The 15,639-nt window shown below is 37.6% G+C and overlaps 1 protein-coding gene across 4 annotated transcripts in view; it reads left to right on the top strand.

Annotated features, from left to right (window-relative positions):
- Ppp2r3a (protein phosphatase 2 regulatory subunit B''alpha) overlaps window positions 1-12,089 on the top strand; it is a 164,568-nt gene extending 152,479 nt beyond the window's left edge. For all 4 annotated transcript variants that reach the window (XM_047564958.1, XM_047564957.1, XM_047564959.1 and 1 more), the window contains one exon: window positions 11,194-12,089. In XM_047564958.1, the coding sequence (XP_047420914.1) occupies window positions 11,194-11,317 (124 nt within the window). In that variant the 3' untranslated portion in view covers window positions 11,318-12,089. The remainder of the gene's footprint in view (window positions 1-11,193) is intronic.
- Window positions 12,090-15,639: the final 3,550 nt, after the last annotated feature.

Here is a 15,639-nt window from a genome sequence, read left to right as displayed (position 1 = left end):
TGTTTATAGCACTGCTCTGGTGCTTGTACACAGAATACATAATAAAAGTTAGCTATTATTATTGGCTTGTATTTTCTAGTACAAGAATAATAAATAGCCTTGTGGGGCTGGGGTTGTGGCTCAGTTGTAGAGCACTTGCCTGGCATGTGTGAGGCCCTGGTTTTGATTCTTAGCACCACATATAAATAAATAAATAAATAAATAAATAAATAAATAAATAAATAAATGTTCATCAATAACTAAAAAGTATTTTTAAAAAAAGAATAAATAGCCTCTATCTGAGAGCTGTAGAAGGTTATTCAATAGTCATCTTTTTTTTTTTTTTTCAGTAAAAGAATTGTTCGGGAAGCCGGTGGGATTATAAGAATTTTCTGATTTCATAGGGAAAGTTCCAGAAGTCCCAGTGGAATGGCTTTGGGGTGGGGTGGGGGAAGGAATGGGAGGAGACATACTGAGAATCATAGATGAAACTAGAACTAGGGGTAGCTTAAAAACCTCATATATTCCCAGTGCAACCGTCACAATGGCCCACCACTCACATAGATGCTGCACAGAAACTGTGAGGAAAATCAGAGGGGTTAGGCTTAGAGTAAATTTAATCCCAGTAGTCATTTGTGAGATGGAAGATGCTTTGGCCTTACATAATTACATATAATGTATTGGTCTGGAAGGGAGATCCTGAGGGTATGGGATGGGGTGAAATACTTTTCTTTCAAATGTCAATAGCTAGAGAGAGAATAATTGTGATTGACAGTTATAAGGAAATGAAAACAATCCACATGGTTTCTGTTGGAAGTAGGAAGAGATGCTCTGGTTCTCAAATACACCCAGGTGGCATACTTACCCTTCACCCCAGTCACTATTGTCTATTTCCATTACAGTCATTATTTAAAATTACCCTTACTTGTCCATTTATTGTTTTACTTACTTGTGAACTTAGTAAGAGCATTGATTCTCTCTCATTTAGTACAGTATCTCCAGTGTCTGGATACTTGTTAAAGAAAGATCATTATTCCTTTTAATCCAGGGCACTTTTATTATTTTGAAGATGACCGACCTCAGTGTAACACATGGAGTTACTTTGCCTTACCAAAAAATATTGCTATTGTCCACTACTTGGTGTAAATTAATTTCAAATTTGTCATTCTTATATTATAAAACAATGAAATCGTGATGTGTCACAATATCACTTCTCAGTCTCTATCAAAACTCCAGCAGAGGGATGGGGATATAGCTCAGTTGGTAGAGTGCTTGCCTTGCAAGCATAAGGCCCTGTGTTCAATCCCCAGCACCGCAAAAAAAAAAAAAAAAAAAAAAAATTCTGTTGTAGAAATTAGTAAACTGATCATAAAGTTTAGGCCAGCCTCAGCAACACAGCAAGACCCTACCTCAAAAAAAAAATTTAACCCATGTATGTATAAATGTCAAAATACATTCTACTTTCATGTATATCTAAAAAGAACAAATTAGGGCTGGGGGTGAAGCTCGGTGGTAGAGCATCTTTGGGTTTAAATCCCAGTACCATAAAAAGAGTAAAGTTGAAGGATATAGGATACCTGATTTCAAAACTTACTACATTGGGCTGAAGCAGTGGCTCAGTGGCATAGTGCTTGGCTTGCCTACCATGTACAAATCCCCAGCACTGCAAAAGAAAAAAAATTTTTTATTCTAAGGAAAACAGTTATCAAAGCATTGTAACATGTTGTAAGTATACAGAGATCAATGAAATATTCCAGAAAGAGACACTCATATATATAGCCAGCTAATTTTCACCCAAAGGGATAAGGGTAGTCTTTTCAAAAAATAATTAAATATCCATGTGCCAAAAAGGGAATATCAATCCATACCTTGTATCATACAGAAATAAACTTAAAATGAATAATAGACCTAAATAAAAGAGCCAAAACTATAAACTCTATAGAATAAAACATAGGAAAATCTTTGTGAGCATTTTTAGATAGAAAAATAAAAATTGATAAACTATACTTACTTCAAAATTAAAAACCACTGTTCTTCAAAGAGACCACTAAGAAAATAAAAAGACTGGGGAGAAAATATTTCTAAAACATTTTGGTAAAGGATTAATAGCCAGAATATATGAAGAACTCAGTTTAATAATGAAGAGACTAATAACTCAGTGTTTTAAATAAACAGAATATGAGTAAACACTTACTATATAAGAGGTACAAATAGCAAATAGGTATATAAAAAGATACTCTGTCATTAGATATTAGAAAATGCAAATTAAAATCACAATGAGATACATTATGTAGCCACTAGAACAACTGAAATAATCAGTTGGCACTGATGCAGAGAAACTCAAGCACTGGCTTGATGGGGATATAAAAATCGTATAGACTCTTTAGCAAAATTTGGAAAATGTCTAGTAGCCCAAAACTGAACACAATCCCAATGTCCACCAGACTGGGAGGTTGATAAAATACATCATGTCCATATAATGGAGTGCAGCAGTAAAATAAAGAAATGAACTACTGATAAACACAACATGGATAAAACTCAAGCTAAGTGAAAGAAGTCAGGCAAAAAAGGGTATATATTTATCATTCTATTTTTATAAAATTCTAAAAATTGTACACCAGCTATTGTGGCAGGTGAGTGGTTGCCTTAGAAGAAGTGATTACAAAAGGACATGAGGAAACTTTGGTAGAGAGAAAGGTGATCAATGTTTTCATTTGCTGAACTGTTGTGACAATTTTACATGTACATACTAGAGTCAAAACTTATTACACATACATAAAATGAGCAGTTTATTGTATATCAACTATAACTTGAAAATAAAAGGAAAGAACTACTAATAGATGCAACAGGATTAATCTCTCAAAAACATCGCTTCACATGGAAGCAGCCAGACAATGAAGACCATGAATTATGATCCATACTTGTGAAATTTATAGAAAGACAAATTCACAGCACCAGAAAGCAGATCAGTGGATGCTTAGGTCCAGGAATGAGAGTGGAGCCTAAATGAGAAAAGGGCCAGATAAGGAGATAAAAGTATTGTAAATTGAATTGAAGTTTCACAACTGTAAAAGTTCACTAAAATGCACTGAACACTTAAATAAGGCTGTTTTTTTAAAGTCAAAAAGCTTTAACTTAATTTGGCAGCAATTTTTTAAATTCATTTAAAAATAATTCAACAAGGGCTGGGGATATAGCTCAATTGGTAGAGTGCCTGCCTTGCAAAGCCAAGGTCCTGGGTTCAATCCCCAACACCACACAAAAAAAAAAAATTCAACAAGTGTTTGCATGCCTACTGTTTACTAAGCATTTTTGAATATGAACACTGCCTTGGCAGAAAGATGCAATTTTAAAAGTACAGCATCCTGGGCTGGGAGCTCAGTGGTAGAGTGCCTCTAGGTTCAAATCCTGGTATCACATTTAAAAAAAAAAAAAAAGTAAATTAAAAGGGCTGGGAATGTAGCTCAGTGGTAAAGCAACCATGGCTTCAATCCCCACCCCCACCTCCACCCAAAAAATACAGCATCCAAACTGCTCATAAAGAAGTCATGTTATGGGCTGGGGATACAGCTCAGTTGGTAGAGTGCTTGTCTCATAAGTACAAAGCCCTGGGTTCAAATCCCCAGCACCACAAAAAAAAAAAAAAAAAAAAAAATCATGTTACAGAAACACCTCTCGCTAGACTTGCTGGGCAGGAAGACAAGAACTTTTAGACCTTTGCTGATAGAAACCCAAGTTCCCTAGGAATTGATTCCATGATATGTAACAAACACCTGAATTTATGTCCTTTTATTCCCTAATTCTCATTCTGGATATCATTCTCATTCAGGATAATCAGAAATTTGAATTGTCCTATCCAAACAATAGGCACTAATCACTGGTAATTCTAAAATTAAAAATATCGAACAGCACAAGTAATGATATGGTTAAATAAGTCATGATATTTATGTGTCATGATATTATGCAGCCATGTTAATGTTGTTTGCACAGAAAAATCGGGGCTAAAATTTTGTTTCTGATATAAAAGTATAAAAAGTATATATATAGGGCTCAGTGGTAGAGCACTTGTCTAGTGTGTGTGAAGCACTGGGTTCAATTCTCAGCACCACATGTAAATAAATAAACGTCCATTGATGACTAAAAAATATTTTTTTAAAAAAGTACATAAGTAGAACACAAAAACACTCCAAAATACTAACTGATTAACTCTGAGCTGTGGAATTGCAAATAATTTTATTTTTATACTGCTGTAATTTATAAGGCTCATATAATGAGAGTATACTACTTTAATTTTAAAAAGTTTTTTTTTCTCCTTTATCTGTTTGGATAATGTGTTTACATAGATAATATATGCAGAACAGTTAGAATGTAACAAACAAGTCTTCACCTAAAATCCACCACTCAGCCTGCCCTATCACTTTGGAATATATCCTTCCAGATATCTCTATGCAAATTTCTTATTTTACAAAATACAAAACTATGTATATATAAACTATATATAAAATAGTTATGCATATATAGCTACATATATGTATATACACACATAGATAAAAGAAGTAGAAAAGAGATAGATGTATGTTTAAATAAAAACAGATATTGATGGAAGCTAAAGAGAATAAATAATAGGTTTAAGCAAAAGTATTTTTCAAGTTGTGGTAGCACTAGAAGGTTCCATTGTGCATGTGGAAAAGAGGAAGGGGAGGCATGCAGACAGAGCACAGGTGAAAGGGCACCAGTAGATGCAGGAGCAGCTGTAGTGAAATTCAACCCGTGCATCTGAGAAGCTCTGCTGGACACCTCTCTTCTCATGTGGTGGAGATGAGATAAGGCCTACACAGTGCACTTGTGGGTGAGGTCTCAAGGGGAGAAGGAGGGCTAACAGCCTCCTGTAGGGTGAACACTAGAATGTCAACGAAGGAAAAGGAAAGGAAATGCAACTTAACAGGAGCAATATCTAACTGATTTAGAAGCAAAGCTAGACCTAAAACCCCTAGAAAGTCAGGGTGAGTCTAAATGTCAAGCAGAAATTGCCAGACTCAGTTATTAGAAAGTGATGAACAATGTTGTTACCACGGAAAGAGCAGAGGCTTAGGAGCCAGTCAGATCTGGTCCACTCACCAGCTGGGCAGTTACCTGACTCCTCAGGCTCAGTTTCAGAAGTTATCAGCAACTACATTCCAAGGTGGTTGTGAGAATCTAAGATAATGTATGCAAAACACCTGGCACACAGCTACTGGTAACAATATATAACAACATAGATAAGAGCCTGAAATTTGGAGTTAGACAAACCTAAATTCAAAGCCTTGCTCTACCACTAGCTGTGTGATCCAGGCTTCTAAGCCTTGGCATCCCTTATACAATAAGGATACCACTTGCCTCACCCAGCTGTGCAGAGAACTAAGTGTAAATAATATAAAGCCCTTAGACATGTGTGTGTCTAGATAATCCATAAAAAATGGCTTTTTATCACTATCACTTCTGTGATCTTGGCCACATTATTTAACCTCTCCAAAGTAGCATTTAATCAGCTCTAACTAGCATTCCATCACCTACCTTGTTCCCTTCATTCCCGGAGCACACAGGTGACACAGTTGCGACCAGAGGGACTGTACTGAGGATTAGAAATGAGGTATGTAATGTGTCCTACGGTGTCTAGCATATAAGTACCAAGAAAGAATTGGAGTTATTGATCTTATCACTAAATTGTGGCCTCCTCAAAGGCAAAGAACCTTTTCTTAGTCTTGTAATCCTCACCTGGCAGCTCGTTAGGGATGTAGGTGGTCCTCAGTAAATGTTTACTGAATAACATAGGAAACACCAACTTGCCAGCAGCCACCTTCACCACAAGGCTGTCTGCAGGAGCCCAGATGACAAAACCTTCCAAAAACAACTAGGAATTCTCCATCTGTTTTTCCATCTAACAACAGTCATAGTAGCCTTTGTGCCAAGTGCCTATACCTCCTGATTCAAGGCTGATCTGTGTAGGGCCTTCAGTAAATAACCCAGTTGTGACTCCAGGCCTCAATGAGGTGAAGGTTCGAGGCTGCAAGCACTGTGCACTAGCACAGGCAGCAGAGTGGCCACAGCACACAGCAGCACTTGCACTCAGTCCTGGTAATAAATGGTCATGGGGAAAACAGACAAGAATACTGGATACTGAAAATGATTTGATCAAATGTGTCACTTGTATGAAAGCAACAGGTATGACACCACTAATAGAAGTAACATTCTTATAACTTCTGCAATGAAGTTTAAAACTCCACAAAATTACATAAAGCAGGCTAACAGGATCCTCCACGTTACTCTCTAAAAAGCAATCATCAGAAACAAGCTTTTCTGTCAAATTGACTACTACTTGATTGAGATTTTTAGTTAAGAGCTTTATATATTATCTTAAAAGTACTCTCTTATAGGAAGGTTATTCCTTCCTGTACAAAGCTGTTTCACCAACAGCTTTGCATTAGAGTAACCCAGATTAAAAATTTTCTTTCTTGTTCTGGGAGTCTGATTCATAGAAAACTGTAGGCTTGCTGAAGAATAACTGGAAAATATAGAGATTAGAAATCACTCTTGGTTCAGCAAGGCAGAGATAATCATTATTTATGCCTTGGTGTATTTCTTTTTGACTCTTAAATGTTACTAGTGTGTTCAAAAACATAACTTTTAAAGTTTCAGGGTGTTCTCACAATCTATAACTCACATCTACTTCTTTATTATTGGACATTTAGGTAGTTTATAAGAACTATTTTCTACTGAATTTTTTAAAGGCAGCTTTTTCCTTTATATTAAATATAAACTTACATAAACTACTTGCAAGATTTCTGCACTGACTTCTATCAGCACTGGAAAACATGACACTACAGGCAAAGGTGGCCAACCAGAAACCCACCAGTGCATCTTCCAGGTAAGAGGGCCTGTCTGAGCCTCACTACCCTAGTGAGGTGGAACTTAACAACAAACAGGCATGAGGAGGTATGTGTATATACTGGGATACAGGAATAGAGAAGGAAGACAAGAATATTCCAAAGCATAAACTTAAAGGTAGAATAATTTTGAGTCATTTTTGTACAATACTCAATAAATATATGGACCTGAAGCTAATGTTTTCCTTTTTTCCACATTCAACAAAACAAAGTTCAATTTTAATTTATTCAACAGATAATTACTGGTACCTACCCTCTCCAGGCTTAGTGCTTGATAATAAAAATGAAATTCTGTCCCACCCCCTTAAGGTCCATAATTAGCATCCTCTCTACATTCACAAGATTTTTTTTTTCAGTTGTCAGTGGACCTTTATTTTATTTATATGTCGTGCTGAGAATTGAACTCAGTGCCTCACACATACTAGGCAAGTGCTTTACCACTGAGCCACAACCCCAGTCTGCACAGTAAGAATATATAATTGATCACTAACGACCCTGGGAAACTACAAGAGATCCTTCAGCCATCAAAAATGAAGTGGGAGGGACTGGGGAGATAGCTCAGTTGGTAAAGTGCTTGCCTTACAAGCACAGGGCCCTGGGTTCAATCCCCAGCACCACAAAAAGAAAAAAAAAAAAAATGAAGTGGGAGCTGGGGCTGTAGCTCAGTGGCAGAGTGCTTGCATGTGTTTGATCCTTAGCACCACATAAAAATAAATAAATAAAACATATTTTTTTAAATGAATTGAATCCCAGAGGCTCAAGAGATTGAGAAGAGATTGAGGCAGGAGGAGCGCAAGTTGAAAGCCCGCCTCAGCAACTTAGTAAGACCCTAAGCAACCTAGAGAGACCCTGTCTCAAAATAATAAATTTAAAAAGGGACTGGGGATGTGGCTCAATGCTTAAGCAACTCTGGGTTCAATCCTTGGTTCGAAAAAAAAATGTTTTTTCTATTAAATATATATAATCCCACTTAAACAAAGACTATTCTGCTAAATTGGCAGAGGTCTAAGAGGAGAAATAGGAAGAGAAATAAGGAAGCCATGTCAGGCATGGTGGTCTGTACCTGTAATCCCAGAGACTCAGGAGGCTGAAGGCAGGAGAATTGTTAAATTCAAGGCCAGCCTCAGCAACTTAGTGAGACCTTGTATCAAAATAAAAGGGCTGGGGATGTAACTCAGTGGAAAAAGAACCCCTGGGTTCAGTCCCCTGTACCAAAAATAATATTAAGGAGGTCATTACAGACATCTATATAAAAGACAGTGGTAGCTTGAAAAGCCAGGACTTGGGAAACCCAAGTGACATCTCAAATGAAAAGATGAACATTTAGTCAAAAGAAAGGATACTTCTGGCAATTTAAGAATATATACCTGGCATTAAGTCCCAAGACCATAGCCCGCCCAACATGGTTAACAGCCTAGTATGGCAGTAGCAAAACATATGTGGCAGGAAGACCAATTGTTAGGAAACTAATTCAAGCAAGAAAGTGTAGTGCCCTACACTAAGTCAGTAGCAACAGGGAGGAAAAAGCATGTGGTACTATAAATGGGAATAAGAAACTGGCTGGATTTGAAGAGGAGGAAAAAAGAGGAAGAACTTGGGATAATTAGGTTTCTGGCTTGGAGGAGATAATGGTAATACTAAATAGGAAGAACCAGGGTAGCAGGAAAGGCAAGTTCAGGTCTGTAGAAGCAGCCATCCTGGAAAACCCATCTAATAGGCAGCTAGATACAAGGGGTCTTCACTTTCCAAAGAGGCTGAGAAGCCACAGGTGGACAAGTGATGGGTAAACTGTGGTGAGACTAGATTGCCAAGGGAAAGATGAGAACTTAGTCCAGAATCTCACTTGCAGACTGAAAGGGAAAGGGCAGAGCAGGGTTTCTTAACAGCACTGATGTTTAATCTGGGCAGTTCCACTGAGGCGTTTCTGGCACACTGTAGGATGTTCAGCAGTATCCCTGGGCTATACCCACTAGATTCAAGGAGGACACACCCAGTTGTGACCATCAGACATTACGAGAAGTCACCTGGGGGCAAAAGCACCCCAGGTGAGAATCTCCAAGACACTGGTAAAAGGAGTGAATGAGTGAACTCCCCTGTTTTCATTTCACAGGACTGGTGATTGAACAGGGGTGCTCTACCACTGAGCTACATTCCCAGCCCTTTTTTTGTTTTTTGAGACAGGGTTTAGCTGAGTTGCCCAAGCTGGGCAACTTGCAATTCTCTTGCTTCAGCACCCCCAGCCTTGACCCAGTAGCATGCACAGCAGCACTTGGCTTTTATAAATTGTATTCAAAAGAAGACAAAAATTTGTAACTCTGCCCCCCAATGATGATTAGGAATTACTGTCATGCTCCCAAAAACCCCAATATTTCATCACAATAGGTGACATTTGTCAAGTTTGATTTATCAGGTCCTAATCTCCACCTCATTCTGAGGAGTAGGAACTCAAGAGTTAAGAAAACTGACATAGGGGAAGTAATACACTGACAGTTGCATTGAGCAATCCCAGACTGGAACCTGGATGTAGAGTCTGAATCCAAAGCCCAGGCTCTATAGCTAAATCACTAGCAGTCTTCCAGATGCCTCCACTAGACTCCAAGTGCTGAAGCGCTGGTTCAGCCTTTTCCCCCACTGTATTCTTAGCATTTGGCTCATGCTTAGCAATAGGAGTTCAAATAATTACTGAATGAGTCTCACTTCAGACTTAACTCCGAAAATTCTTATTCTCAGACCTGCATTAAGGTATTTAAGATACTGACAACTTGCAGAAGCATGTTCATGCACCTAGGGGAAGAAAATACTTTTTTCCACTCTGACAGAAAATAAGCAGTCATAGGACCTAACAGTGCACTGCTAGAACTTTTTGAGACTTTTGTTCCCAAAACTGAAGGCTCTGTCATCTACCATTTCGCTCCTATTAGAGCAGTTACCCTCTTATCGCTTCATCTGGCGTATCCCACTTCCATTAAGGCCTCAAAAACTTAGGGGCACAGAAGTGGAAACCTATAAAGAATTGGAGTACTTTTGCAAAATGATGAAGTTGTTAATTTCTCATAGTATCATCGGATGGTACTTATAGGTACACTTTTTAAGTTTAACCTCCTCTAACCTCTTTCGAAGGAGCCAGGCACAGTGGTAGGTGCTTGTAGTCCCAGCAACTCTGGAACCTGACAGGGAAGATCACTTGAGCCAGAAGTAGTTCAAGGTCAGCCTGAGCAACATGGTGAGACCCCATCTCAAATAAACAAGGGGGGTGAACATGGACAGCAAGGATGTGGATCATTGGTACAGCACTTGCCTAGCATACATGAGGCACTGGGTTTGATCCCTAGTACATTCCCTCCCCCCAAAAAAAATCATCTTTTTTATGAAGGGACTCTACATCAGAAATTTCTGCTCAAATGTCGTGGAAGGTCCTTCCAGAGTAACAAGGCTAAGGCAGTGATGCCAGATACAAAGAGACTTAAGTAAATGACTGTGTATGTATGTTTCTGGGTTCAGAGGAAGTCTAAGTATCAACTAAATACTTCAGGGGGCTGGGGCTGTGTTTCAGTGGTAGAGTGGTAGAGCGCTTGCCTAGCACATGTGAGGCACTGGGTTCAATCCTCAGCACCACATAAAAATAAATAAAAAATAAAGGTATTGTGTTCATCTATAACTAAAAAAAATTTTTTAAATACTTCAGGCAGCCATCACTCACAAGATTTTTTTCTGTCACCTTTGCCTAAAGCAAATATCAGGAATAGCATGAAAGACATGGAGTGAGCAGAAGTTAACTCTTCCAGTGGTAACATCTAGCTGTGCTGTGGAGTCCTGCAAAGAAAATGGAGGGAAATCCATGAATGGGCTTTGGCATGCTCTGTGCACACACTTGCACATCTGAATGTGCTTATTGGAAGCCATAAGGAAAACTATAAAGCAGCCTGAGAGCTGAGAAAGTTTTCAAGTCTGGGTGGAAACCACTTCAGTGAAAACATTCATGTAAAGCTCCTAACACTCCTTAACCTAAGGGCGCCATCCATGCTGCTTTTTCCCACCAAGGCCCCTAAGAAAAGCTTCATTTGTAGTACAGTGTCTACAAATTCTAACATGGATTTCAGCTTGAAGGAACAGGGACAATGCTTTTGCTCTTAAGAGTGTTCTCTCTGTGGCAGCTCAATTATTTACAGCTGACATTTAGCAACTGGGGGTACTATTGCAGGCCACTCCTTCTATTTTGCATATTGACTTCTACACAAATATTAGAACATTTTTAAGAAACCAGCAACTTACTTCTGTTTTATTCTTTCAGCTCCTTTGAAGATTATGAAACAGATGAACCTGCCTCTCCCTCTGAATTTGGAAACAAAGGCAATAAAATAAACTCAAGCCTTTCAGAGAAATGTGGAAAGCTTCAGTCAGTAGATGAAGAGTAGATGCCAATGTCTACATAAAAGGAAGGTATTTTAAGATTCTTTTCTTGTGAAGAGATGCCCTAGTTTGCATACCGCTTTTTAAAGGCTTTGATTTCTCCAAGAGCGTATCTGCACTGGGAACTTTAAAATGCTCTTAAGCAATGGGTCTAGATACGCCCTCAGCTTAGGTGACGCCTCCAATTTGCCTGAAACTTCTTGTAGAGCTTTTCTTTGGAAGTTGACATTTAGGATGTGCCACCCATCACCTTCCGAAGTCTGCAAATCAGCACCCTGCACCCCTGAATGTACCATGGATCTCTTGGGGACAGTGCCAAGCAGTTAGTTCTCTGCACAACAGCAGAAGTCGCCTCAGTGTTGGCCAGCATCCCTGAGGTCCTTAAGGGCTCCTGTGGAGCCTAGAAGAAACCTTCACTTGCAGAAAACTTGAGTCAAAAAATTACTTCTGGAACTTGAAAAAGTATTAAGGGCCTCCAGAATTGACTTAGCCCTAGTAATAAAAGCACTGCCAAAACATCTCAGAGACTTCTTTTAATTTTGTGTACTGGAGTTCAGCGATCTTGAACTGACCTGGTTCAATGTTAATTTCACAATGACCTGCCAAACTGCTAGTCACTTTACATCCTCAGGTATTGTAACCACTGGGCCTTCCCAACTCTGGCAACCTCCCCGTCCTGACTGTGGATCTTACATAAAACATCAAGGAAAAAAAAAAAGTACAGAATTTGACTCATACTTGAAAAAATAAGGTCTTTTTAGTAACAGTTGTAGAGAACTATTGAATGATTTTTCTCCAAATTAATTGATGCCCTATCTTCACTCTAGCAGAAGACCTAATCAAAGACTTAAAAGGAATGGCGATGTGCTGTATGAAACATTATCATATTCCTTTCTTCACTGAACATCAGATGAGGCCAATATCAAAACCTCAGTCCAAACATTATTCCTTACTTCAGTGTTGAAAAGAAACTGATAAACGTCTATTTCATCCACCACCTCAGTATTCTTCACAGAAATGGAAGAAAACAGTGATGGCACCCATGAAAGAAAGCTGTTACTATAGTGAGAGATGTCTTCATTTCAGAATCCCACATTTTTCAGCTGGCCACAGTGTAGCCAGATCCTACGGTATGGGAGGATAGGGGAAGGCTAAAAGTTGAAAAAACAAATTACTAAAAAGGATGGGTATTTCTGATACAAGTAAAAGAACCTCCACCCAAGCATCTTTTAAATGTCTGTTCATCAATTTTCCCTCTAGACCTTTTTCTTTTAAACAGCACTTAAAAGTGTTAGAATAGCTTCCCTTTCTATTCCACCTTGGTTCCCTTGCTGATAGAAAAGCCAAGCACTGAAATAATAGGAAACTTGGGAATGGCAAGCAAAAAGCAGAGACAGGGAAAATTTAGCAAGCGCATACCAACTAATAGAGTAAGACAGCAATACTGCCTGTCACAGGAACCTCCCAGTTTCCTGTTATTTTACCTTCATGATTAGAACTGATCTTCCACTTAACAGTTAAGGAAATAACTATTAAAGCTATCTAGGGAATTTAAAGTGACTGAAATTTTAGGAAACAATGCATATAGTATGCTAAACATAGGATTATTTATGATACATAAATTTACCAGCAATCCTATTCATTATTTACCAAGGAAATAAAACAACTTCTTAAAATGTCAGATAAAAATATAAAAGGAAATATTTTAAGAAACCAGACATGGTCTAAAGGTTTGTTATCCATAATGACCTAAACTTTCTGACACTCAACAAAAAATAAAACTAAATTCAGTTGCACAATATACATTTTTTTCTCCAGGCAAGGTGGCACACACCTGTAATCCCAGCAGCATGGGAGGCTGAGACAGGAGGATCACAAGTTCAAGGCCAGGCTCAGCAATTTAGCGAGGCCCTCAGTAACTTAGCAAGATCCTGTCTCAAAATAAATAAAAAGGACTGAGGATGTAGCTTAGTGGTTAAGCACCCCTGGGTTCAACCCCTGGTACCAAAAACCAAAAAAAGAAAAATACTTTTTTTCAAACTATTTGACTTCACTTTATCTTGTTTTTGTTTGTTTGTTTTTGTTTGTTGTTGTTGTTACTTTTGGGGGGGTTTTTTGGTTGTTTTTTGGGTTTTTTTGTTGTTGTTGTTACTTAAGTTCTCTTGCTTTCACGTGGGTCAGAATTTGGTTTTAAAAGCCTGTTATCCCAAAAAGAAATTTTCAGAAAGTATAAAGTATTGCTATCAACACCATCCCAATATAATTATGTTAATTTGGATTCTTTATCACATTTTTAAGAATTATATGCATGTATTTCATTGTACTCCTTTCTCAGAGCTAAATTCAAGGAATGTGAATTCTGAGGAACTAGGATAGAACACAATTGACTTTCTTGTAAAGATCATGCTAAATGTAATCATTATTGCTAAACTGGAAATTTCAAGTTGTTACACTATCCCAGGTCCCTTGACAAACGATTAGGTTGAGAGTTATTACCTTAATGCTATTTAATGGAAATGAGTTTATAGCATAACATAATTGCCAAGGTAATCAAACTAATAAAATTCTATGTATTTTCCCTGCATCTTGCTTGTCAATGTGTACCATTCAGAGTGTTTTTAAAACTCTAGGCTGATAAGTCATCTGCTCAGCTTTTGGAAATGTTAAGGTGTGTTTTGAGTGGAGAGGCTGCATGTCTTTTGTTTTTACCTTTTCACAAAGCTAAATAAAGTTGTCAAATATGAATGTTTCACTAAGATAATCACTACACATTTCTGGTTTTACACTTGCAACTCATTTTATATCTGAAAAGGTAATGCTATAAACAAGCTTGAGTTTTTGAGAGTAACTCTTTGAACCCCCGGGAACACTGAACAAAGGTGTGGAAGGATATCTTAATCTGAGAGGTGCTTTCCTTTGGGAATAAGGATCAGGGTTTGGGAGTGACAAATTCACTGGAATCAGGACTTCAAGCCTTACCTATCACATATTAATTTAGAGGACTGTGTAACTGCATGTTATTGGGTGCCTAAAATTTATTTTTTAAGGGAAAATATGTAAATTACCACCAAAGTTAGATTCAGACACTAAACTTTGGAACTCATTTTCCAAAGCACTTGTTACCTATGGCATGAAAAATTTTTGGACAGTTTTTCTCATCTATGGCAAAACTTTTACTTTTCTTCAGCAAAGTCACCACTGAATCATTTTAGGAAAACAAAAGGACACAATGAAATAAAAGGAATTCTCCTATCCTAGAACCAAACTGCACCTTTGCATAGAAATGTACACTTAGTGAAGGCTAACCAAAAAGATAAACTGTCAGCTCTAAAACTATTATCTATGATAAAAGATCATCTGGTCATTTATATAAATTATGGACTCAAAAGAACATTGAAGATATGCCATCTCAAGTGCTGTTCTTGTTCTCGTAGTTGCGTATCCTGATGAAGTAAATCCAGTTACTTTAGTATTTCCCTAGTCACTGGTCAGCATTCCTAAATAACTTGTAGTATAAAGAAATAATAAAACCAAGGCACTGTAATTACGTACTCTTCCCCAAATTAACAAAACCATTCAGAACATGCTATCCCAAATTCCTCAATATTCTACAACATAGAATTAGAAAACTATCATTTATTGATAGATTTAAGGTGTAATACAGGTTTCCAAAAATGTGGCAGTGAGAATACCAGCATAAAAAAGAGAAAACTTGTGCTAAAAACAACCTGAATTCATCATTGGCAATATTACATAACAATCAAGGTCCTCACATACTAATGATTTCCATTTTGTCTATATTGCCAACCTCCCATGCATCAAAAAACACAAAATTAATATTATCAAACTTGGGAAGGAATAAAGTACTTCATGAATTTTAAGATCATAATATTAGGAAAGTTTGGGAGATTTGCAAAATATATCCTACTCATCCATGTGTTGTACAATATCAATTTCTAGTCATTTTTGCAGTGATCATTAGTGAATAAAGAACAGATTTACAAGTTTATATAGCAGGGCATCTGGGTTCAACACAAAACTGTTACAAACTTTAGGTAAATACATGTTTCATAAACACTGCTAACACTTAAAGGAATTAAATAAAATTCCAAAACTTGGAAAGCAAATAAAGACAAGACAACTAAGAAGCATTTTCCACCATTTACTCTTGTTATCAAAAATAGTTCAACTCTTCTTGCAAAACAAAAACAAAATAGTACATACTGGACACATACATCACATTTTTCTTCCTATGGCTTTAGCCCACCCCCACCCCACCAAGAGACCAAAAAAAGGGGAAAAAAAAGGAAAAAAAAAAAAAAAAAAA

This window comes from Sciurus carolinensis, chromosome 9 (assembly GCF_902686445.1).
Source record: "Sciurus carolinensis chromosome 9, mSciCar1.2, whole genome shotgun sequence".
Taxonomy (NCBI): Eukaryota; Metazoa; Chordata; class Mammalia; order Rodentia; family Sciuridae; genus Sciurus; species Sciurus carolinensis.
The sequence above is the reverse complement of the archived record's forward strand: the minus strand, read 5'-3'. Positions and strand labels throughout refer to the sequence as shown.